The sequence below is a fragment of the Larimichthys crocea genome, chromosome VIII, assembly GCF_000972845.2.
Source record: "Larimichthys crocea isolate SSNF chromosome VIII, L_crocea_2.0, whole genome shotgun sequence".
Taxonomy (NCBI): Eukaryota; Metazoa; Chordata; class Actinopteri; family Sciaenidae; genus Larimichthys; species Larimichthys crocea.
This window is the reverse complement of record NC_040018.1, coordinates 25998798-26025680: the sequence shown is the minus strand read 5'-3', so window position 1 is coordinate 26025680 and position 26883 is coordinate 25998798. Positions and strand designations below refer to the sequence as shown.

Sequence of the window (26883 nt, the reverse complement as noted above, 5' to 3'; positions counted from 1 at the left end):
TGAGTGTGAATGTTTGTTTGTCTCTATGTGCCCTGTGATGAGCTGCCGACTTGTCCAGGTGCTTGATGTGTGTAGGTACATATTGTTTTAATGTAGTGCTGCTTTTTTCAACCTTTACTACTTCACAGCTGAACAGCTACACACGTTACTGTCTGTCACTTGTGGCTTTCCATGAGGCTATCATATCAAAACTCTGTTGGAGGTGGTTTTGATGTAGCTTAGATCATGACATCAGTTCTTTATGTGCAAACATGAAACCAACCTGCAGTCACAATGTTGCACTGGTAATAAAATACAATATTTGCATAAAAAAAAAAAAAAAACCTCCAGTAGATCAAACACATGCGTCAATCACAAGGGAAAAAAGGTAACCCAGCCCAGCACAGCTCACAAATTTTCCTGTTCACTTTGGAGATAAGAAGAGGACTACTCTATGTTCACTGAATATTAATGTAAGTATTTATTCAAACATTATACTTTATTTGGGTGTACTTTAAACTTTTGGAAATTACTTTGAATGTACGGGGGATGACAAAGAGAACTTTGGAAGAATTTGATCTCATCAGAAACGTTGGACATTTCATTTATTCTAACTTGGAAGAAATCTTTATGATAGTCTTTAAATTTCCCCTTAGGTGGAGCTGTGAGAAAGACTCTTTTCTATTTGGCTAACAATATGGTCAAAAGCCTTAGCAAGTATGCTTTATTGTTACTTTTTGAGTTTTGAATATTTTTGAGTGTTGATATCTAGATTGTACAGTTGAAATCTGTGTTCACGTTGGGACACTTCAGTAAGTAGAGAGAGAGAAAGATGAAAAAGTAAAAACTTAAAAGTAATTTCTCTCAAAATCTCTTTTTGTTATGAACAGAGACTATCAGAGTGTTTTGTTTCTGTCCCCTGACTTATAGTATTTCTTTTAAATGTAAAATGACTTACTAGAGATACACAAAATATATCTGCACCAAAATGTAGCTCTATTCATATTTTTTATTTGTTTTCTCAGTCACACGTTTAGAGGAAGTGCAATGGTTCCCTTGCTGCTGTTACTTCTGCTGCACGAAACACACGCAGGGTACAAGGAAACACAAGGTACAACGTTTTTTTGTTTTATTAGTTTAGGTACTGAGCACTGTATCTATTCAAAATAGGTATAACAGATGTTATTATTAACATATATGACTTTATTATTAACATATAAAAAAATATGTAATAGTATTATACTATTTCTAGTAAAAATGTTTTTGCTGAGAAACTTAATTAAAACTCCTTGTATATTCTGTTACATTTAACTTTTTTAAATTAACAGAAATTAACTTTCTGATTGATTGAACAGACTTGGATTTAGTACATAAGAACCCAAAGCATGTCAGTGATGTTGACTTAAACAACTTAAAGGTCCAGTGTGTCAGATTTAGGTGGCTCAATTTATGCACAATTATGTTTTCATCCACTAAATCCTACGCACTTTTTTAACATGAATGTTTTTGTAGCAGTCGGACAAACGTTGATTGAACACTCTCTTGAATGTTTTACCCGTATTACAATAATTTATCTTGTTGTTGTCTGAACATACAGTGAAACATCCGCTCGACAATTAGAGAGGGCGAAACCGTCATTAGTCATGTCACTGTGACTGAATACATGTACAGTGAGTTGTGTCTGTTTCTCGTCTTTTGTTTCTTTGTCCAGTGTGTGTCAACACGTCATCAGCTACCATTACGACTACCATAACATCTGGTAGCATCATTGATAACAAAGACAATGCCGTGACTTGTCAGAAAGATGGATTTCCTTGCGTATTTATCTGCACGAACTTCGACAACACGTGGTTCAATGGATCATATTTTTGCTTACACACCAATGTGACAGACGATGCTGGCAAGTTTGAATACAACATAAAGCCCTGTAAGTGCAGTATCATCTAAATAAACAAATGACTGTACCTACAGGTCTCTAAAACTGGGCACTACAGAGTGAAGCTCTGCAATATACTGTATGTCTGCGTCTTAAATCTGTTTTCTCGCTCACTCCTCAGATGGAACGTGCACTTTACACTTATGTGAGAATGGTATCATCCAAAAACTTATTAAATCTTATGAGAGCAGTGATGCTCAACAGAAGGAACTGATGCTACTCTTCTACATAAGGAATTCATGTGAAGAACTCTTCAGGAAAAGCAGCGATGTCAAGAAAGTCTTTATAAAGTAAGAACCGTACCTGCTTTCTGTAATACTGCAACAAAAGTATGATTATCGCCACGTATTTAAAGCACTGGTACGCAAACTCCCTCTAGCGGCACAAAGAGGAATCTCCTAGAAATATATAAATTAAACAAATTAATTTAAAAACACGAACTACAAAATACTCTGATTAGTTACGAGTATAAATGTGAAGGCATGACACTAAGTAGTTAAGTAGGTAAAATAAGTTCAAAACACTGAAATTGTGGCCAAGAGTATCCATTTTCCACTTAGCTAACTGTCTGTAGCTGAATATCGTCAGCCTATGCTAAGAGATGCTTGAGAACCGTTGAAATTAAGGAGTGGAACATCCTTCACGACAGCAGATCAATTTCCGTGTCAAGGGCTGGAGAACAGAGGAAGGGAGGAGGCATAATGTAAAGCAACCACTGTGGCTGCCACAGACATAATTGGAAGTTTGACATGAAATTAGATTACCTTAAATTAAATTAGATGACCTTATTTAAATCCAAATTCATCCGTTCCCATTGTCTTTCTGCAGCGTGGAAAGACATATAATCCACAATATCATGAACATATTCCAGCCTGGGACTATAAACATGATAGACCTGTCTTTGAATGTTGGCAACTATACCGCACTCTACTCAACCGATCCCTGGATCCAGACAGAAGCTCCACAGGTACGCCAGCTTTGATGATAACATGATAGAGAATCTAGATGGCTGACGTCACTTTAGGCAATCAATTTGCTTTCAGTGCAAAACACAAACTGACAATTTGACATCATCTTCTTATATCCACTGTTAGCTGCTGCCTCAATCGGAGACATTTGTCCCTGAGGTTTGGCTGCCTGTGACAGGCCTGCACAACATCCCAAGTGAGAAGAGGATTATTGGTTTGGTCAGCTACAGAAACAACAACCAGTTCCAAGTATATAATTTATCCTATTTACTCCTGCACTGTGCATCAAATTCAGTCTTAATACTCACATGTTTCAGTCAGCGATTTCTATTTAAAATGTAGGGATGTTTGCAGATTCTTGGGTCATTGTGGATTTTTATATATATATTATAATGCATTGTGTTTCCTTTCATGGCTGTGCTGAATCTGTCTCTTCATTAGTTTGACCAGGAACAAATCCTATCAATGGTTATCAGGATAGAGGCCCTGGGAGAACAACACCTTCATGATTTGACTACACCAATCAAGATGATTTTCAGAAACATTTCAGACAACAAAGAGGATGTGAGTGTGTATGTGTATGTAAATTTAGTAAATATTTATAAAGTATTTAGTAGTAGTAGTTTATAATTAAATTTAGATTTTAAATAATTTAAATTTGTTTTTATGCTTGTTCATTTTGTACTTCTTGCACCTCAGTGGGAATCACTGTGCAGTTTCTGTTTTCCTGCAGCCCATCACACCTCCAGAATCAGAACCAAATTTAAATTATACTCATTTTATGTTCCTTATAGATTAAATTGTCATTTTCCATAGCATTATTACAATGAACTATTCTAATTCATCACAAATTGTCAGAACATTGTGGCATTTTACCTTTTAAAGCAGGGTTGTCAAACGTATGGCCTGCATGTTAAAAAAGTTATTAATTCCAACTTAAAAAAAAAAAAAAGTATGTTGCTTTTCAAGATTAGTCCACTGTGAGATAAATAATTGTTGGCAGGTTTGTTGAAACAGCAGTGTCAGTGCTGAGAGATCAGTAATGCAATACGTGTATCCTGTAGTCCGCAGGCATCATTTGCCCTGACAAGCAACATTAGCCTGATGAGAAACTCTGTAGCAAATAGGATTTGGGTTCATTAACTGTGAACGTTTTCAAAAAGTAGTTGTTGTTTATAGGTTATTATTCAATGTTTACTGGTCAATTTCAGCTCAAAACTGGGCTATATGTGGCATGAGTTTGACACCCATGTTTTAAAGGGAATGAAAAGATTTAAGAGTTGAGGATAAGCTTCTTTGACTGGACAGCGCATATCATTGATAACGTTATGTGACTCTCTTTTTCTGTATTTTTGCAGAACACCTCACGGATAGAGTGTCGGTACTTTGATGAACACTGTAGGTGTATATCTGTATGTATTTTAGTTACTGTTTAGTGCAACAGTATGTTTTTAGTTATTTAAAGGTGTGTGCAAGATTAGCAAATCTTATAATAGAATAATCTCTAATTAATTTTAAGATTATGTGTTTAATAATAATTACCTTTTTAAGACTGATTAAAGTCTGATAGTGTCTTATGTCTTGTGAGTAACAGTGTTTACCAGCCATAAATGATGATCTATATTATTATTATATATATATACTATATTATTCTTTTCTACAGCCAATTTCTCTTTCTCACATGAATCAGTTTATGGTCATACTTATGTGTATAACAGCAGTTTTTATAATAATAATAATAATACAGTGTGTAATACAGTTTACACACAAGAGAAGTTGTGAAGTGTCAGAGAATTTTAATTTGCATGCAGTGATGGGAAGTTTTCAAGATATGAAGTTTTCATTTTCATATGTCAGACTAGCACGAGATGGAAAGATGAGATGTACGTATAAAGTGTGAAATTGATAAACAATGAGGATCTTGCTATGTAGAGAATTAGCACAATTATGCCCGATTAAGTTAACAAAACTGTTCACATTCTCAGATTTTGTGTGGAAAACTGATGGATGTGAGACCACCGTGAACGAAACTAATGTTACTTGCAGTTGCAACCATGCAACACCATTTGCTATTCTAATGGTAAGGACTCAACTCGACTGATGATAAATCAACAGATAATAGTCATGTATGATCATATGTATTTAGTACTGGTATTAAATCACTCTGACTTGTTCCTAGATGTTGGCAAAAACTTAATATGTAAATTGCAGTCAGCACTATTCCACCTTTTCTGCAGATAAGAGACCAACCAATTTCAGCGGTCCACTGGAAAATACTGTCACACATCAGTTACGTAGGCTGTGCCTTGTCTGCCTTCTTTACTTCTCTGTCCATTGTGGTATATGTGTTCATTCGGTAGGTATACATATTCTTCATCAAACTCAGTAATACTCTACTGACTCTAACGTGCCTTTTTGGAAGATATTGACGATTCATCTTTCTTTGTATTTAGTGTTTACATTCTAACGCTGTTATGCAGTTATGAAATGGCACAACAAGACACAACAAAGCACCTATCTTTCCTGTGCCTGTGTACTTATATCTAAGCACTTTTCTCCTTTCCTTTCCTCAGAAACCCCCAAATGGAGTTCTCCGTCTCTATCCATGTATCTCTGAGCGGGGCCTTGTTCCTGCTCAATACAACCTTCATGCTGACCGAGTGGGGGGCCAAGCTGAACATAGACTGGGTGTGTGTGTGTGTCGCAAGTCTCATGCATTACTCCTTGCTTTCCTGTTTTACCTGGATGGCCATAGAGGCACTTCACCTCTATCTACTGCTGATAAAGGTGTTTAACACCTACTACAAACACTACCTGGTCAAACTGTCTCTTGCTGGATGGGGTGAGTGCTGCAATAGCATCTACTTTTAACTCCGCCTTTTTAACTCAGAACATGAACAGGAGTATATTTCAGAAAGCTGAACTTTTACTTAATTTGTTATGTGGAAAATGTGAGTGTGAATGGTTGTTTTTCTTCCTGTGTGTCTGTCATGTGATGAGCTGGCAACTTGTGCAGGGTGTAGCCCACCTCTCGATGCGATGCCATATTGTGCATGCTTGGTATATGAAAAGTCCATCATCAGCAGGTTGTCTCTTTATAAACATATTCCAGCTGAATACATACATTAACGTGTTAAATTGTGTGTGTGTGTGATTCTCAGGGATCCCTGGTGTGATCGTGGCAGTCTCTTTGGCAGTGAAGGACTTCAAACAGTTTTATGGACTTACAGAAATGACCATTGCCAACAGTAACAACACAAATGCCATGTAAGCAACTGAAAACTAACTGCTTTTGACAAGACAGCAGAAATAATCCATTATAGTAAAACATATCCTAAGGCCCTTTTTAAGCATGATTTTTATTTTACTTTATATTCACATGCATTCATAATGTATTCTAAAAAACTTTTAAGTAAACAATTCAATTAAATGTCTCTAAATATAACACTTACATTAAAACAACCTATTCTGCCCTCCCAGAATGTGCTGTGTTTAGTTTGGCACTTGAAGTTTACTGTAAAACTGAAATACATACAGCAAAAGAGGACTAAAATAATCTTTAAGTACCAAATATGTTCAACTAACACAGTTTGAAACAGATTTCAACACTTCCATCATAACAACATGAATAAAGTCTGCTATCTTAATGCTAACGTACAATGTATAACGCCATAGACAGACTAACAAAACGAGCATCGTCATAACAGCGAAGATATAAAAGACCCGCCACCTTACACAAACAGCAGTAACGCTCTAGTCCTGTGGTAATACTGCCACCCTCAGGCAGAGACGTGCATGCCAGAGGGGCAGCACACAACCATCATTACCAAAACTTGAAACATCTGTCATTTTTATATTTAATACAAACAATGAAATATATTTCATTGAAACTTATGTCAAACTGGTAAGACACTTTGTGCTTTAGAAAATTGTAATGAGCCTTTTATTTCCTTTTTTTTAATAGACTCATCCGTACACTAATCAATCAATCATAAAAATGTTACTACAGCTCTAATCATACAAACACTGGCATTAAAGTCCATGTAAAGTAAGAATACATATGTGTTCGTCAGACCAAAAAGGAAAGTGTAATTAACCACCCAGCCATATTTGAATGATTAAAAATATATACAAGTTTATGAAATTAGGCATCAAAATTGGGTAAAAATGAGCAGTATTCTCAGCTCCAGGATTGTGGGGGCGTGACCGCTGGATGTGCTGAAGCCATTTTGATGCAACTGAAATGTGTCAGATGAGTTCAGAAAATGACATGACTAACTTTGAAACACTGAGCGAGATGAATTCATCTCTCTGCTATCGTTGAAAGTCTTTTCACATGTTGTCAGCAACTATTTTCCAACATATTTAATGTATTTCGAAAGAAATCTCAGAATTGCCTTTACACAGACTTTAAGATAAGAAATTAAAGCTAAAATGTCACAGCCCAAATTATTTTAAAAGAGTTAAAAAAATATCCAGAGTCCAGACTACCTGCACAATATTTTATGGAAAAAGAGACCATGAATAATTGTATTTCATTACCAGCACAAATATTCAAATAATTTAAAAAGGAAGCTTTAAAAGTGCAGATAAGAAAAAAATGAATATAAATAATAAAAATAAATACATTTTAAGGTATCAAAAGCAAATAAAGATTCCCAGAATCAGTTGAATTTCTTGTTTAAAGGGTGACTTTGGTGTTTTTCAACCTCATGTTTTTGTGTCAAAATGAGCAATGAGGATAACAAGTTTGAAGCTGGTCCAGTATTGAGTGAGAGTACTGACAGGTAATTGCATGCCATTAACGTACATCCATTAAAAGTGCTTCTTTGATTGTTATTTAAAGTGCCCGATGACATGACCTTACAGAGAAACCAGGTCTTGCTCATGGAGAAGTGAGCGTGAACCAGTTGCTACAAGGCTCCAAAGCTCAGACAACCGGTGGTGTTCCTGTGGTTGCTGTGACTGGCCACAGAGATTTCACAGACCAGATCAAGGAAAAATAACACTTTTAGTGGACTTAACTTAATCAAACACAATTGCTCGCAAGGATTACATTGTAGCCTTTTTTCGCGGCTACAGTGCTTTCACTCAATACAGGAGAAAATTCAATCCTAATTAGTCACATGTGCTGTGTTTATACATGTGCATTCAACAAGTCAGTTTTCAGTGTTTCAGAGATTTGCTCTCATCGAGACAGAATTTTCTCATCAGAATTTTCTGATTATGTGAATGATTTTCTTTGGGCAGTCTAAATACAAAGTATAGCACAAGCCAAACAAGTCTATCAGTCAACCTGAGGAGATCACTCAATTTCACCTTTGACGAAAACAGAACTGCTCTCAGGGCTGAAATGGCATTTTCAGTGACCACAGTGAGGCGAGCCACATGAGTGTTAGCAATCCCTGTCTCATGTTTCTGCTGTAAAAATACAGACAATGCAATCACGTGGATAATTACAGAAGAAAATCAAGTTGCAAGTCATGGAGTGTGTACTTATCTGTGCTCCCCACACATTTAAAAAGGATAGGTTCATATTTTTCCAAGTCTGTCTTACAATATGTTGGTAGTTAATGGTGGTTATCCCTTTGCAATGTGACCTCACTATAAGACACAAAGGATTGTGTCGCCTTTAACGCCATAAGGTCACTTTTTTATCGCTCTCCATAACTTTCATATAATGTGTTTGATTTTAAAACAAGAATAAGGTGTAGAGAAATGCTTGTCTTTATTTAAAGCACAATTAAAGTAACGTGTTCAAAGAGCTTCACTGAGCTGAAAATGAACATTTCAAACTCAAACATTTTAAGTAAAACAAAACATTTCGTTGCGTATCTTTAATATAGAAGATTTTCTGCTTTAAATTTGGTGAACGGCAACTCCTCTTTGGCAATGTTATATGCAACATTATATTTGATTATCATTTCCGATTCCTCAGAGGACCTGATTATTACAGCCTGCTGCTGAAATGCAGCTGGGAGAGGGGCCACTTTCTCTACACACTTGTCAGGGAATATAGTGTGTTTTTTTAGACATGTTGTGTTTTTTTAAAGTTTCGATACAAAACGTTGTTGACCTGCTTACCAATGCACTATTATCGGCCATATTCTGACCGCACTCCTGACAATAAACGCAGTGCGTTGAGTTACGTCATTTGTTATACCTCAGCCAGGGAAATTGTTTTAGCCAATCCTGTCTGAAAAAAAAATATTTGGGCTTTTAAATTTACGTCTTGGGGCAGGGCTATCTCAGACTCAGAGGCCAAAGGACCGGGTCTTGGCATCTTACCAGTAATGGTGTGCGATACTGCATATTTTGGTATCGATCCAATACCAAGTAAATACGGGCCAGTATCGCAGATACCGATACTTTTTTAAGTAAATAAGGTGAACGCGTCATTGAATTGCTAAACCTCAATTAATTTTTATGACCTTAAGTGTTTTTTGTGATGTTTCCTTTTTTATTATTTTGTTGCTGCATGTTTTCTTTTGGATGTTTTTTTTTTATATGTTTATATAAATTGGTAGTGTTTCCACTATACTTGACTAGCTTTTTACAAATCCCACATTTTGCTGTTGTCTCGCTTTCGGCTTGAAAATACAGCCACACGGCGCTCCTCTTCCTCTCTGCCATTCTTCTGTTGAATTTTTTCTAGAAAATAGGCAGGTTTCAGTTAGGCTACTCTGGCGCACAGGTCGCTCGCAATTTTTAAACGCACACAACTTAGAGCAGTGAACAGGACCACAGCCAATCAGAGGCAAAGACCCGCCCAAGCTCTGTCTCTTATTGGTTTAGACCACGATATGATCCTACCATGAGTGTGAGTTTGGTCACAGGAGAGCACAGAGAGATGATGCGCTTGCAAAATAAATGCATGTTATGTCACACTCTGGAGCCCTGTCAATAGAAACTATTAGGAGGGTTCAGTCTGATCATCAGTCTTATCATGTTTTTTTTTTCTAGTAAGTAAGTCTTCCTTCCTCCTTTGTGGGTTTCCACAGAAAGGATTCCTTGTGAGGTGCAACCATAGACAGTACGGAACAAGGAATTTCTGAAGAGCCGCTTTGAAGAAGTAGAGTCATGCCTCTGAACTGTTTTTCTCCAGTGCTAGAAAATTTGTCCCCCTTTGCCAAAGAGTAGCCATTTAAAAATTTTAGGACTGAGCCTGAACGTCAAACAACAAATAACTCATTAGAAGAACTTTGTTAACTGTCTACTTTACTCACAATTGCACTGTTTGGGTTTACATGTGCTGTATCATATATAAAGCAATATTTAAGTATCTTAATCTGTCGACATCTATGGTTACACAACAACACAATTGTATTCTCAAAGTCCTTTTGGTGTCTTGCCTGTCCCACAGATGCTGGATTACCGATGACTCCTTCTTCTACTCCCTGAACTTGGTGTATTTCACAATGATTTTCATCTTCAACACCGGCATACTGTTGACTGTAGCCTCTAGCATCTGTAAGATGAAACAAACGTTCAGGAGCAAACCAAAGCCTGGGGGAAGGGCTTGGGGAGACCCAGAGAAATTGAGAGCATCCTGCAGGAATGCCCTCACTGTGTTAGGTCTTACCTGCCTGATGGGGACCACATGGGGTCTAGCCTTCCTGGGCTCAGGATATGTCAACTACCCCATCCTCTACCTTTTCTGCATCTTCAACTCCTTACAAGGTCTGCTGTCAGTTCAGAGTTATGTTTGTCTGAAGTTTTACCAGCTTGTAACTCCACTAATGGTTTTGTCTTTATCCAGGCTTCTTTATCTTCCTGTGGATCTGTCTGTCAGTCGACAAACAGAGGAAGAAAAATATGGAGGACAGACAGATTTCATCCCCGGGGAAGACTGTGGTAATGAAGTCTGAATAGCCCCCCCCCCTTACCCTCCTTCATGTAACCATAGCAATGGTAACTCTCACATGTAACATGTAAGGTTGAAACTTCCTACAACTTGTACACATTTGATGTAAACACTGTTCTCTGTAACGTTAAAGCTGTCCTCGCATGAACATAAATCTTTTAATGTGAGCTTCTGTCATTAAAGTAAGTGAGTGAACTTTATATAGTAAAGCTGTTTCCTTCATTAACATGCTGTCAGTTGTATATTGTGGTTTTGAATAAAGTTTGTATATTACTACTCAACAATGTGGGTTTCCCAAACCAGTCTTTGAAATCATGTGCATTGCTTTGAATTATTGAAATGATATATTAAAATATCTACAAATAGTCAGAGTCTAAATTGCATTATTATTTCCCCAAGTGAGCTGCCAGCTTTGGAAAATAGTACATTGCGCAGGTCTCAGTTTCACTTCCAGCTGTGTCAGTTGACGATTTGGCCATCGTGACTTCACCATTTCTTCTTCTTTCATCTACTGGAAAACACTAACATTTAGAAACTTCCTCTTTCATTTAGGCTCTTTGCTCAATGTTGGCGTCTTAATCATAAAATATTCATATATTTGTTTCTATGAATAGCCTGAGTCAGATGTTGAGTGGTGAAGATTTGTTCTTTGTTTTTTTTCAGTCATAACTTTTTAAAATAAATTATGAAATGATGACAGCTCAGTCTCAAATGAAGCCTCCACATTGACCTAATCTGTTAACACACAATGGGACATTTTACGAAATGTGAGAAGAAATTTCCTATAAAACGTAACCTCAGCAATTCAGAGGAATTGGATGATTTAAAAACCCTTTGTAACACATCTCTCATGAATCATTTCCTGTCAATATGATGCACCCACCCCCACTCCACCACAGGAGTGTAATATATGTACATGTGAAACTCCAGGCTGACCTCACTATGCAAACTATCCTGTGTATGGAACACTAGCATCTTATGGCTCAACGGCAACACACAATGTGGATTACTCTTTTTATCGTCACACTTCTGGTCTGGTTTTCTGAGACCCAAGCTGGTAGTGAGTTATTCACCATGTTTGTTGGTTATGTATGTTTATTGTGTGATTATTTTTGTGCCTATGATATGTATACAACTTTTAACTGTTAACGTATTGAGGTCGAGGAGCAAAGCAAGAGAAAAATAAAGCCACCAACAGTCCTCTGCTACATAACAATACAGAGTCTTATCCAACCAGTTATGCAATCCCCAGTTTCACAGAGTGAGTGGGGAACTGTTACAAAAGAAAGACTCGCTTGGTTGAATTAAACAGAAACAACTGTCAGTCTTGTATTCAGTGTGTCCATACATATATAGTACTATCTTTGACTGTTACCTCTTCCTCACTCTTTCACTCATTCACACAGAATACTGTGAACATGTCATCCACAAGTGTAGACAAGGAAATATCTCCTGGACAACGTAAGTCATACAGTACAATTACAATTACAGTCCTCTTTTTGAATGCTAATACATCTTTCAACCACACATATTTATAAGTGTGGTTGTTCCCTTTTGTCTAATGAAAGCTTTGGCATAAGTAGACAAACAATGACTGATCAATTATAATAAGTTCCTATATTGTTGTTATATCATTATATTCCTCTTTACTTTATCACAGTGTTTTGAAATGCTTTCACCAGCCAATCCGTTGTTTGTTCTCCTAAAATCTATATTTATTAGTCATGTTGTTCAATTTCATGTATGAATTGCTGAAATGCTGAAATACGTAAAATATTTGTTGTTAGGTGTTACGAGAATGAAATTACAACCTGTCGAGTAGGAGGCCGCATACCCATCCCTAACTTCATTCGTGTGAAAGTGGACTTGTCTCAAGAGGTGAGGCCATATTTTGGGTAACTAGTTCCCAGTTTATCTGTTACTCAATTACTAATTAAAACAGTCTGAAGATTTGTATGAAATTAGGAAATTGTGAAACAGTTATTGCATTTACCACACATGTACATCCTTCCTTTTTGTATTAAATACACGTTTTCCTTGGTTTATATCTAACATACTTGTGTTTTTTTAGGCTGAAGTGAGTCCCACTCCTCATCACAGGGTTTATATCCCATCCTCAGCTCTCCAAAGAAGCAGAGGACGTGAGTCTGATCATGAGGTACAGCTAGTAGCCACTCTGATCAACAGCAGTTTTTTTGAGGTGAGTAGTGCTGAAGGCTGAGATGCTCATAGAAGTAGGTGAAATGCAATAAATAAATAAATGCAATTCAGGAGGATGCAAACTTTTTTTTTTTTTTTTTTTTTACCTTGATACTAGTTCTCTCTGTTTAAGAATACAAGACAGCACTGTACCCTTAATGCTGATTTGCATCGATTTGCATGTCTTTGTGTAGTATGAAAGTTACGGAAACGTTGACACTGTAGCTGTAGCTGATTTACCTCCAAATAACGTCACCCAAGCACAAATGTCATATCGCTCGCTTTATAATTGCAGCTCAGCCCCCCTCCGAAAACAAGAGGACATGTCCAACCTCACATGCAAGGCACTGTTATGGGAGGGTCTGTCCTGGCAGTGAGGGCAGGGGTCAGTCATGTCAAAGACCTTCCACAACCCATCAAACTAATCTTCAAACATGACAAAACGGTAAAATGACAGTAACTGTGCTCACATTATATCTGAATAAATGTAACTGCTTTCCTCTAATTCTGAAAGCCCTTTTTGTTTAGATGCAAAATGGGATTTGTGTGTTTTGGCAGGAGTCATTGCACATGGTTGGAAAAGGTGGGTTTCATACTGTATGCCACTGTTCAAAATTTATCGCTCTTAAAAAAAAAGCTGTCCTCACGTACTATCATTTTTGCCTTTTTAGGTCGTTGGAGCACAGGCGGCTGTGAAACCAATAACACTGACACTGAATTTATTTGCAGCTGCAACCACCTGAGTTTCTTTGCCGTGCTTGTGGTAAACCCTTATACAAAAGTTATACAAAAGTTTTCTCTCAGTTGCATGCTACATCCTGTACAGAATATGTCTTTATAGGATGTTTTCAAATCAAAAGTTTTTCAAACTTGTTGAATTCACAATGAGAAAACACATGATCATCCCTTAGATACAGTATTTACATTTTGAACTGAATAGTAAATATTTTGCACCACAGCAGGGACATGATGGGCGTACTATGGGTGCACCATTTAATGCTTCTGTTCCTGAAATTTAGGCGTACAAATTTGTCTCGATTGACCATTTGTTAAACCCCTCACCAAGCCATGATTATCCAACCACAGATTAGCAACCATAGCAAACACATTTAAGCCTTGTGAATCATTAGAAACATTTTTTGGCTTTTTCATTTTTAAAAAAGTAGTAGTAATAGAAGCACAAGCAGCTCATTAGAGACAAAAATGTCCATTAAAACGACAGTTTTTGTCCCCATATAGAGAGAACATGAGGAAATAAAAAATAAAACTTATAATTTTGAAGCCATCAATCTGGATTTAAAACCTATAATAGAGTTAATGATTTTATGCTATCACAGACGTGGAATAAATTATTTCTCTAAGTTCTCCATGTAACATTTAGAAAATGTTTTTTTTTTTAAATAATAACACCTCTGGGCATTAAATAAACTGCCATAAACATCCTGTTGGAAGACGAGCAGGCATCCTCATTGGACTATAGACTATAACACTGAAATGAATAAGACTATCTATTATACCTTTAGCTCCATGATACTAATCAGCTTGCTGTCTACAAACCATTGCCAGACTCACACTGCACAAAGTAAAATGAATCAATGAAACAGTATTTATCTGCTCTAATGTAAGCTGCAAATATTTGCATACCTGGCTCACCAGTCTACCACTAGAAACAGGGGACTAACCAAGCATTACTTCCAAAGCCAAGCAGCATTGATAGCTAATGTTTGCGATACCAGATCGGACATATCAGTGCTCATCTGGATATTTCTTAATGTAAATGCAGCAAATGCAGTTGATAAAACTGGCCGACTAAAGTTGTCACTTCACTTTGCATATACAAAACCTACTGAGTGATAAATCAGCCACCGTTATCGTCAAACAAGTGATATGCAAGAACGGAAAGCTTGTACAGTAATTAAGGGAGAGATGAGGCTTGGTGATCATCATAATTATAGGCTTAATTGTCATTGTTTACACCAAAGGTGAATTTTGTTGTCACTTGGGGAGATAATTGGTTTACAAAATTGTCAGATTTCCATTCTCAAGAAAATCAGCAAAAGCAAATTAAAGTAAGTTGAGTCTACTGATGATGCCTCCTTTAATTAAAAAATAATAATTCGACCCTTTTCTGTTCCAGAACCCAGTATTATCAGTGGATAAAAGTAATGCTGTGGCCCTAAGCTATATCACCTACATTGGCTCAACTCTCTCTGTCTTCTTCACAATCATCAGCCTGATCATCTATATATGTCTACAGTGAGTTTTCTGTTTAATTATTTTTAGTAGTCCATGGAGTACTATATTAGAATATCTGATAACAGCATAACCACGAGGAGTCTACATGGAAATCTTTGTAAGAATAGGTTGTTGTTGTTTTCAGCGTGTTCTACTTTTGCTTAGACACAGCAGGCCACCTTTGAGCGTGGCAGTCTGGACAGCTATAAAGAGGTTGGACATTACATCCTGATGTTGTCAAATAGTAATACTATATGCCAGACAAATTCAAAGAAAGCAGAAGTGAAGTAGCCAGTCAGTGAATATGAAACTGTTTATCAGTAGCTAAGGTAACTACTCAAAAAATGGCCAAATGTAGTACTGTACCTACAAAAATGATCACGATATATCTTTCAGATGCCGCCGTCCAGAGAAAGCCATCGGTGTGCACATGCAACTAACAGGGGCGCTGCTCTGCCTCCACCTCAGCTTCCTGCTGTGCTGCCTCTCAGGGTGGCTGCTAAAAGACAATGAGGACAGTTTGGTTTGCCGGGGTCTGGGTCTCTTTTTGCACTGGTCCCTGTTAGCCACGTTCAGCTGGGCAGCTCTGGAAGGATTCCACCTCTACCTTCTCCTAGTCAAAGTCTTCAATATCTACGTCAGGAGATACATGCTCAAACTCAGCTTGGTGGGATGGGGTGAGTGGAAAGAGAGGGTGAGGCGAAACTGTTGCAATCAGATGCCACAAATTCCTACCCTCTGGTCCTTTAATCTTATTTTTTGGTTGGAATAAATTGTCCAATATTCTTTTTTTTTTTTTTTTTCAATTTTAATTTTTAAAGGTATTTTTAAGGTATTACAATGTTAGTTAGGATTACCACCCTGGATAAGCAGCCATCAGAGGTCCAGATAACCAAAGCTCTACATTCATTATGTGTCATTTGGTTTGTGGTAATTTTACTGTTGCACACATGCACGACTTTAAACCAACGTTAAAAAAATTAAACCTGCAGTAGGTCTTTTGGCCACTTGGGTGCAGCAAAAACTGTAAACTGATATAGGTAATTGGTTGCTTACTTTCACTCCCAGCAGATACAGATTCAAAACGTACACATCGATATAACATGTGTGATTCTTATTGTCAACGCTGAAAAACCAACAATGTATTAGTCTATCTCTCAGCAGCTGGGTGCTGCAGTTTTTTAGCAAGCATTACTGAAACTGAGGAAGTATTTGTTGGAACCACAGACGCAGTGATTTAGTGAGTATTTACAGCAGCAGGCTGTGTGTGTGATGTGGGGTCAGGTCCAAATAAACAAACGGTGCCCATGTTCACGGTAATGAAAGAATATGTTGAGTTTTTAATTGTATTTGGGTAACAATGAGGCTCTGTCACTCATAGGTTGTTGGTGGGATCAATTCAGCCTTGACTCTAACAGCATGAAATTGTCTTGTCATTACGCAGGTCTTCCTACACTGACTGTAGTGGTTTGTGGGATTTTAGGTGTTTACGGCAAATACATTGTGAATGTGAGGGACGACAACAATTCAACATCGCAGATGTAAGAAACAAAGATTCATCGTTCATTGGATTTTATATATTCCAGCACAAACAGAACTTGTTAGGAAATACATATTATGATTCTGACATAAATTTCCATTGTTGTTTTGTTCCTGCAGATGCTGGATGAGCAGCCAGTTCCCACAGAGGGTTTTAGTCAGCTACATCACTACTGTGGCCTTCCCGTGCCTGGTCATTCTGTATAATTCCTGCATGCTGGGGATGGTGGTGTTTAGGATCTGGGGGCTAAGAAGAGGTTGCCATGGCACTGAGAGCACCATTAGCTGGAAGAAGATGAACAAAGAGAAAATGACCCGGTTGTGGAAGGACTGTACCACAGTGCTGGGCCTCAGCTGTGTGCTGAGTTTAACTTGGGGGTTGTTGAGCACCACCTACATTTCTCTCCCTGGGATCTATGTATTCACTATACTAAACTCCCTGCAGGGTCAGTATATGAATGATCCTTAGGAAATATGCATTGTGCTTTTATGATTTGCTGGAGAAACTCACTGCCTTTCTCTTTTCTCCTTCTTCTCAGGTGTATCTATGTTCCTGTGGTCTGTGGCTGTGACCAGGAAGTCTCGATCTGACAATGACTCCTCCATCAGAGACCACTCTTCCTCTCAGAAAATGATGACTACCAGTTTCAATAACTGATCTCCATCCATTTTATTCTGCTTATCTGGTGTTGGGTCGTGGTGGTAGCAGGTTCAGTAGGGCACTCTAGATGCCACTCTCTTCAGCAACATATTCCAGCTCCTCCTGGGGGATCCTGAGGCATCCCAGGCCAGATGGGCTATGTAGTCCCTCCAGCGGGTTCTGGGTTTTCCCACTTGGACATGCCCAGAACATATCCAAAGGAAGGCATCCAGGGGACATCCTAATCAGAGACACCTCAGCTGGATCCTTTATCAATAACTAATATTCACAACTAAAACAAATGTATTATTATCCATTGCCTATATTAGGTGCTTACTAGACTCTGGTCATGTGCAGTCAAATAATAACATTAACAATGAATTAATGCAACTTCTTTAAATAAAAAATATAATCATGCATCACAAACCGTAACCCCTTCTAATTATTTATTCTTCCACTGTTGATGACTCTTAAGGTTACAGTAATATCAGATATAGACGGACAAATATTATCATGGTGAATCACTAATTAAAAGAAATCTCTCATTGTCTTTTCAAAAGTGAGTATCATAATACATGTTATTATCAGAAAGAAAGAAAGCAACTATATTTATATGTTAAAACCTGAGACACAGTGTTTTTTGGGGATATTCGTACCTCGGGAGGAGCTTATCTTTTTAGGCCAGACACTGGCTTTTTACATACGCGGCATTATCTATTAATTCTGCAGTTTTCACTCATGCAGTTTTTGCCCTGTGCTGTCCACACATTATGGTGACAGGAGAGGTGAACACATCCAAGCACACGGGTGGCATGCTGAATATACCAAAATTAAATATGAGACTATTAGCTGAAGGTATTTGGGATTATTGCAGAGAGCTTTTATCAGAAATTCTGTTTCAATTTTTCTTCATAGAAACAGGAAGCAAGAAAACCTTAGGCCTACTTACAGGAGGGATGTGACTCCTTTTTTTCAGTGTGGCTCCACTTCTTCATACAGTTGAACTAGTCATGTGATGACGCCCGTTCAGAGCAAGATATACTGGAGCAACCAACTGTTTCCTTTTTTCTTCTGTCTAATGACCAGCCCTGAAGGCAGACCTCCTGATAAACACTGAAACACTGAAAGAAGAACATGAAGGAAAGAATTCTGCACTTTAAGGACAGTGATAATAAATTATAATAATTCCCATTTCATGTCATATACTGTAAATGGAATTTTCCAATATTCCCAATCCTCTAAGAAATATTGTGATTAACATGTATCGGAAGAGATTTTTCTTTATATTAGTAATTCTCATCATCAAATCAAATTATTGATCTCCACAGGTATTTGTACCCTGATCATTTTTTATTTAAGCCACAATTTGTTTCCTTAAATTACTGGAGCTTGCCTTGATATTACTTTTCCTAAACAGCCAGGAAAGGGAACATATGAAATGATGCCAGTGTAGCCAGTTTAGTGTTATGAAATAATTATAAAATATTGTTATAAGAAGGTTATTTAATCTGCAAAGTAATTGATTATAATGTCTTCAAATTAAAACTCATGTACTGCATAACTAAAAAATCTGAATTGATTTGTAAAATAATTCTTTACTTTTAAAAATGTTATTATTGTCATACAACAATTTAATTGGTTAGAATTATCAGGATACATTATCGTACTTACAAGCACCTGAATATGGAAGCCTTAAGCCGTCAAACATTAATACATTTTATTTCTTCCGTTTTCTCGTGATAAAGTTCATTTAATTTGTTGTCTCGAGATCTGAAGTTATTTTTGTCATTATGTTAAAATAACAAATGTTCCTGACATCCTGACATGAGGGATATCTCAAGAAAACCAAAGTTGTTGTTTTTTTTTTTGAGATAATGGCACAATTAATTTGACATCTCGAAAAAAAAAAGGATAGTCTAGTATATTAAATCATCATCATCATGGAACATTATTCAGTGTAGCAATGTCAGAGGAGCAGGAGAAAGTTGCAATTGCAATAATTTATTAATATACTAGGCCAGGCATGTCCAAAGTATGGTCAGATTTCATGCGGTCTAAAGCTTAATTTTTATAACATATTATTTATGGCCTGCTAGGATTCTCAGATACTGTATGGCTGGAAGATCTGCCTTTTTGTTTGACATAACAAAGCATTTGAATGCGCTACACTGCATTACTCATAACATAACAGAGTAATAACTCTAACATAACTCTCATAAACATAACTATAGATATAACTGCATAACATGCAGAACATGAGGTTAAGATCTGTATCAACTTCATGCAAGTATAATGTGTTCCATACAATTTATTCTGTGTTATCTGACTTCAGATGTAAAAGAAAGGCAGAATTGGTTTTTCGATTTTGATCACGCCTGATTGGCTTAAATTTGGTTACATTGCCATTTACAAAAAAAAAAAAAAAAAAAAGATTTTGTGAAATTGTGACAATGAAAACAAAATTGTTACAGAACAGTCCATTTGTATGTAATTTCTACTGTTCATATTTTTCCAATTTTTAAATGTTAGTATTGCCCCTTGCCCTGGGCATCTGTCCCTCATGTAGTTTGGACACTCCTGTAGTAGACTATCCTTTTATTTTCTCAAGATTCTTTCTTAAGATTTTTTTTTTATATAGACCTGTTTATACTGTAAATTCTGTCCATACTTCCATATTTATATTTATATTGATAATTTAGTTTACACTGTTCATTCCAATTCCAATATTGCCATATTTATACTATTTATATCTCTGGACTTGCCACTGTCTTTTCTATTCTTGGATGTCTTTTAGCTTGTATATATTTTTATATCTATATTTTTATTTTTATATTTTTACATCTTCACTTATATTTTGTATTTTATACTTCATGTTTAGTGCTGTTTGCACCGGGATAAGAGGGAAACACAATTTCAATTCTCTGTATGTCCTGTAGCAGTATTGATAATAAAGTTGACTTGACTTGACTAAATTAACCTTCTAACGACCCCAAGCACATTTATGTGTGGAAGGGTCTTTAACGTAATTATTTTATGAAATATGACACTACAAAAAAAAAAAAAAAAGCATATAAATAAATATTGCTGCTAATCTTTGACATACACTTGGCCATTTAAGGGTTAAAAATAAAAGAAAGTCATGAATATTTGATATGTATGATTAGGTCTGATGATGGTCTAAAAATATATTTAAAAATAATCATTTATAAGATTTTTATAGCTTGATATGTTCATACACACATTTATGTGTCGAAGGATCTTTAACGTAACTATTAATTAATTAAGGGTTAATTAATTATGGCATTACCTCATTTTCCTGAGCTCTTGAAAAGAAAGAAAAACATGTCATTATTTCTACACAGTGGCACAAATAAAGACAAGAAAATCGAGACAAATAAATGAAAATGTCTGACTGCTTGGGACTTCCATACTTGTAGAAAAACACAGTATTTCTATTTCTATTTTTTTTCTTTTTTTACCTCGGCCATGCTGTGACGTTGCTGGTACTCGGACATAAAGGCGGAGTGAGTCCTCTCTGGTTTCCCTCTCTCTCTCTGTCTCTGATCATCCAGACGGGCCAGACAAACTCAGACACAAGAGGGACATCATGGATCCGAACACGACCATCCTGCGAGTCAAGAGAAAAAGGGGCACCGACCCGGCAGATGCGCTGTTGCTTGCGTGCAAACGTATCCGTCCAGAGACGTCCCAGAGCCCAGGTGAAACGGTACCGGAGCCCAACGAAGCCGAGGTGGAAAACTCTGTCTTCAAACTCGTGGCGACTGTAGCGACACAGGTGAGAGGCCCGGTGTTAGCCAGCCGAGCGCTGCGGGGCGAACGTCATCGCAGCGGGGCGGTGGAAGCGGCGGATACCCGCGAAGCAGCGCCTCGGTATAGACGTGAAGACCGGGTGAAGATGACCTCCTGGTTATAAATCTAAAAAAATACCGTCGGTGTTTGGGACAGAGCCCGCCTTTTGAGCTAGTTGTTGTTAGCACTCGCAGGCTAGTTAGCCAGCGTTAGCCTGTGCTAGCTCAGGTTGTTGTTGTTGATAGTTGTGACGTGTTTTCAGGCCTCGGCAAAGGTTTCACTTCATCCCGCATTAATAATAATATTACACAGTTTTTTAAGCACCAATATTCATCAGTAACATGAGCTAATAATGATCTTACACGGTAAACGTGATGTGGTGTGGTGAAATACATGATTTAAAAAGGATGTGCGCTTTTACGTGTGTCCTTTTATTATGCTGTTTATTAATGTGACATGTTTTAGGAGGCGTGTGTGAGGATTGTGTTTGACTTATCTGGACCAATTTCCTTTAATTTACAGGTGTCATGAATAAAATATTTCCTTGTAGCCTTTTACAGCACTGCTACTCAAACCGTGGTACTTGACTTTCATCTGGTGGTAATCTTTATTTATTTATATTTATATATATATTTATATTTATTTATATACACAGTGCATGCAAATCTCAGATTATGAGGGTTATGAGAAACCCTTTAACACCAAACTAGCTCTTGTTCTTGACCCGGTTCTGGGTCAGGATTTTAAAAAAATGTCGACAATAAATAATATTTTTGGAATAAAACCAAGCGGCAGCCTCCAGTGTTGGGAAATGAAACCAAATGTGGGAGTGCTAAAAACTGTAATTCATTGAAAGGCCGCTTGAGACTCCCATCGTGTTAAAATGTCCAACATCGCTGCAGAAATAAAACGTGTTTACATGTGCCTGGTTCAGACAGTGGTTTGGGTGATTGCTTGATTGACAGGTACGTGCAGTTATAGATGGCCTATTAGAGGTAACCCAGGTGCTGTTTGACCCACCGATGATGTATATCTTTGCAGATATTTAGATTAGACAGGAGGTGGATGATGCAGTTTGAAGTTTCTGAGGTGGTATTAAAAAGTTTGGCATACACTAGTCTAGAGTCTCACCTTTTTTTTGTCCTCTCCTCACCAGGATGCTCCTGTTCAAACGCAGGTCCGACAGGCTTTGGCCCGACCTCGCATGGCCCATGCGCTGCGTCCGTCTGCTGCCAGTTCACAGCGGATAATTGGGGACCTGAGGAGCACAAAGTGGAGCACCCGTAGGGAGGAACGCTACAGAATAGTCTCGAGTCACCGTACAGGGCTGTCGAGTCCGGCTGAGCAGCAAGCCTCCCCGACAGATGTTCCTGAGGATGCAGGGGAAACTGCGAAAGAGCAGGACAAATGTTGGGCTCTCGGTGAAATCCAGGTGGTTGACCTCCTGCATGAGGATGTAGAGGACAAAGACAAGTTTTCTGGCAAGGTGAGTTGGCCGTTGATGCAGCTTTAATGTCTGTATCAATGCAAAGTGACAACTTGCACACAGTCAGCTCCCAGTAAGCTTTCATCCACTGCCCGTACAGCTTACTTGAACCATGAATATCAATTAGTTATGATGAAAGTGAAAGCCAGCTGTATCAGTTTTGCTTGCTTAGTGCCTTGACATTTTTGTGGACTTTGATGCTGACCTGTCTTCTGTATCTGTGGTATCTGCTAAGCAGTTAATCCTTTCACGCTTTTACGTTAATGATGTTGAATGAATTTCTTCTTTCTCTCATGCAGCAATCAGAGAAAACCGAAAAGCGATTAGTGCTGGGGCGACTTGTTAATGTAATCAACGCCATCAATTAACAAAAAATGCATCAGGGAGTTTCACTGCGAGGTGCTGCGCCCAGTCAAAGCATGGATTTAGGAACCAGAGAACAAGCTGTGGTTTAATTATCTTGGTGTGGCACTATTTTAGACGGAGATCCAACAATGTGATACTCTATAAACTCTGTAGATTGGAAATATAACTGCAGTACAACTATGAGAACTTACAAGACGATGCAGGCTTAAAGTCCTGTTATCAATACACATAATGTGTTTCTGTCATCATCTGCTCCATTTTAAAATAATTCCTGCGCTGCTGCTGTTACAACTTAACATTACATAATGTGTTTTTATATTTTCATGTGCTAATAAGAAAATGACTTAACTAGTTCATCTAGTTTTAAGTCGGTCAGTTAAAATACTGACTCTCTCATTGATGGAAAGAGTTAAAATATATATTTAAAAACATTTTTTTAACCCTAATTAAGATGAATTGTTTAATCAATGTGAAAATGAGTTGCCTGTACGGCATACTTTGATAGCAGTGCAAATGTTGTTGACATTACCAACATCATCGCTGTGGTGGGGGAGGGTTACAAATTGCCTTTTTAAATTAGAGGTAATCAAAGTACATCTGCTGAATGTATTCCACAGAAAATATCTTGTTAATTAACTGTTGAAATTCAGTTTGAATATGAAGAATAGATCTTTGTGGTTGTGACACTTTTTTTTTTAGTTTACTTGCTGACTGCAGTGTATTTACTGGATTCACACAGCCTCTGACAAATTAATGAAAGAGTTATTGGTCTATATTGTTTAATTTATTCTTTTACTTTCTCGTAAAGACGCTGACCTCGGACCCAGAAGTGATCCTGTGCAACAACACCAAGATGCTGCGTGAGCATCTGAGCATATCTGGAGAGCGAGCAGGGGAGGAGCACCGGGAGCAGGACACTGACTACGTCTATGACCTTTACTACCAGGAGACAGTCACACCAGGGTGGATCCAGGACATCTTGTCTGTCAGGGTCTATGCTGACGAGGGAGAACTGGTGTGTGTGGATGGATGGACGGACAGATGAATGAGTGCTGAAAATCGGAGTGAGTGAATGAAGACATGGGTGAAGAAGTAGAGAGTAGACATGAGGAGAAACAAACCCCATTTTACACCCATTATCTGCCCGTATAGAGTTTCTATTTGGATAAATGGGCAGTCAGCTGAGACGCAGCTCGTCTCTACCTCACTGTAAACTTTCTCTTTAACTCTTTTGGCCAGTCAGTACAATTATAAACTTGTTTCTCCACATGTTGCTGTTCTAATTTGACAGATGAGACCACCATATGAGATAGTAGATTATATCATTTCTCTGAGCACAGTAAAACCAATAATAAATAAACATGAAATGAAGCTTACAGATAAACAAATTGTTTGTCTCAGGTGCCCGACCTCGTGGTTCATGAAGAGGAAGTATATGAGGATGAGGATGATGAAAACGAGGAAGGCAACTGGAGGAATGACTATCCTGATGAGGAGAGTGATGGAGACAGTGACCGGGAGGAGCGCTATGGAGGTATGTATTAAATTTTTTACTATAATTATTATTTTATTCAAAGCCTGTGTAGGCCGAAACATAAATTTTAGCAGTACATTTTAGACTATAGTGAAGTTCCCTGAAGTTTTGTTCGATCAATACGGGTTTGAAAATTGTCCAAAAGTTATTTTCAGTTGCATGCTGTGACACAAGGTCTTTTTTTAGTCTGTGTTCGTTGGCGTGGGTCAAGTAGCGTTCACAGCCAGCAGATAAAATCATGAACTGTGTGATGTACAGATGTTAACTTTTCAAACATCTTTCATATTTGCGACTGACATCAGCCACCAATGATGTACAGATTTTAACACGTGCTTAATTTGTCTGCACAGGTTTAATTTCTTAGTGTAAATTTTCATTTTAATTCAGCTGTTTGATGCTTGAATTTCCCCCTGGATCAATAAAGTATTGATCTATACAGCTCACTTTGCCAACACATCTCAAATCCAGGATCTTTGTTTGGTTCATATACGCTGAAAGCTGCTGATTTGTTTTGGTACAAGCAACGCGCATCAGTTTTTGTGCACCATCATTCAGTGTATTTGATCAGTTGACTGTTAATGTCCACAAATAATCTTTGTACATTTTTATCCAGTCTTTGTAGGTTGCAGCTCATCTTCCAAGCTTAATTTGTTAGAGCGCATCTCCCCATCTTAACTTGAAACTCATGAGGTTTTCCAGTCCGTCCTGTCATTAATCGGCTGCTTTCCCTCTCGTGTCCGCAGGTTACTGGGAGGAGGAGCACTCGTACAGCCGAAGGAGCTGGCAGCAATACCAGAGGGAAGTGCTGCATGAGCTGGGCTGTCGTGGTGAGGATGACGACGACGACGATGATGGAAACAAATATGATTCTGATTAAATTAGCCCACACCTGTCAGTGGATCTTCCCAATGTCCTCTTCACAAACGACACCATATTCCTTGATTTGATCTGTGCAGGCGAGAGCAGAGGGAAAACAACCACTAGACTGGCACGTCAACAGAAACCAGCCTGAAAAGTGTACTGTAGCAATTATATGTGTAGCATACAGACAAACATCCCGTCAACCATTAACACCCTACATGTTCAAAAAACTTCATGTGCCAGTCTGTTAAAAATATCGGCAACTTATGATTCAGAAAATTGGCATTGTTAACACGAAATCCACCACTCTGTCTCTCCTGCACAGGCGATGGAGTATGTGTTCTTTCTAGAAGGATTCAGGGTGTTTTTTTTTTTGTTTTTTTTGGTTGTTTGTTTTTTTTTAACTGGTGGAGTGAACGTGTGTGTTTGTTTAAAGTGGATGTGGGCGTGTGCGTGTTAGAAATGTTGCATATTAGTGTTACATGCCTGGTATGCTTTGTGCTGTTAACACTTCTGTTAGTGAGACGTCTTGGGGCTGCGCGTGGTTGCAATTTAGGCTGTTTGCATTTTGTGCATGGTAGTGTGTGTGTGTGTGTGTGTGTGTTAGGTATAACTGTGCGCGTTTAAAAGATTTCTTGCATAATGTGAAAGCGTGGTGCATTATTTTTTGTTGTGTGTGTGTGAGTTTGGTTCAGAGATTCCCCCTTTTTTGAAGTTCTGATTGTTTCTTGGATGCTTGTTGATTTAAACTTTTTGTAAATATGTAGATGTGTATAAAAAGAAAGCTTTCAAAATAAACTCCAAACATCCCAGTGTTCATTTGTCCTGCGTTATAAACACACACACACATACATACTTTTTAGGTAGGAAAAAAATGAAAATTCAAAATCCAAAGAAAGTTTGCAATCCCTGATCCACAAGATGAATTAACGGTCTATAAGTTTTATATTACAGCTAGAGGAAGTTAAACTATTTATTCAGAAATGTGAATGTTTATGGGATGCTCATTCACAAAACTGTCAAACCGCTGTGATGTAACAATTGCGGTTGTGTTACTTCACATCAAAGGTTTAGTCCCCTCAATATTCAACATATAAAATCACGATTTGGTTGATTTGGTAGTTAAGCATGTTCCTCATGGCCATATGGCACTTGTGTGTATGATGCACCTGTGGAACTAGATTGAGTACTAATATAATTTAACTAGACGTGAACATAATTTTTAGTTCTCTACACACTTGTCATATAAATTACATATTGTAGTGTTTCTCAAAGTTTTTATGTAGCGTACAGCCTCGGAAAATTATGCCATCAAGACAGACGTTTAAGAATACAGCAGCAGTCAGCCTCACAGAGGAGAACCAATTCAAGAACCAGAAGCAAGTTACTCCTGATAGTTTGGTATTTTGTAATATTTTGATAGTAGTTTTTTAAATTAGTTACATTTTTAAAAAAGTGTTTATGAA

General features: G+C 37.7%; 2 protein-coding genes and 1 long non-coding RNA gene across 8 annotated transcripts; 2 read left to right on the top strand and 1 right to left on the bottom strand.

Annotated features, from left to right (window-relative positions):
• Positions 1-383: 383 nt before the first annotated feature.
• On the top strand, positions 384-17786 carry LOC104919923 (adhesion G-protein coupled receptor G1). Of its 6 annotated transcripts, XM_027281419.1 has the most exons (16): positions 604-696; positions 1005-1090; positions 1691-1906; positions 2037-2205; positions 2744-2882; positions 3010-3132; positions 3325-3447; positions 4242-4281; positions 4869-4963; positions 5121-5239; positions 5457-5725; positions 6045-6150; positions 10247-10563; positions 10643-11807; positions 12154-12208; positions 12535-12621. In XM_027281419.1, exons 1-14 carry the CDS (start codon positions 677-679, stop codon positions 10753-10755), a joined length of 1935 nt encoding a protein of 644 aa, XP_027137220.1. In that variant the 5' UTR covers positions 604-676; the 3' UTR covers positions 10756-11807; positions 12154-12208; positions 12535-12621. The 6 variants fall into 6 exon arrangements, with proteins under 6 accessions (XP_027137219.1, XP_027137220.1, XP_027137217.1 ...); XM_027281418.1 differs by lacking the exon at positions 604-696 and adding an exon at positions 384-452 and having other exon boundaries at positions 10247-11807; XM_027281416.1 differs by having other exon boundaries at positions 10247-11807.
• On the bottom strand, positions 10235-20975 carry LOC113746322 (uncharacterized). The gene is made up of 3 exons (XR_003462744.1): positions 20840-20975; positions 18310-18481; positions 10235-10351 (listed from the first exon to the last, which is right to left on the bottom strand). It is a non-coding gene; the product is annotated as an uncharacterized LOC113746322 (long non-coding RNA).
• slc7a6os (solute carrier family 7 member 6 opposite strand) lies at positions 20869-26232 on the top strand. The gene is made up of 5 exons (XM_010732022.3): positions 20869-21156; positions 22327-22656; positions 23831-24037; positions 24424-24556; positions 25300-26232. Exons 1-5 carry the CDS (start codon positions 20968-20970, stop codon positions 25431-25433), a joined length of 993 nt encoding a protein of 330 aa, XP_010730324.2. The 5' UTR covers positions 20869-20967; the 3' UTR covers positions 25434-26232.
• Positions 26233-26883: the final 651 nt, after the last annotated feature.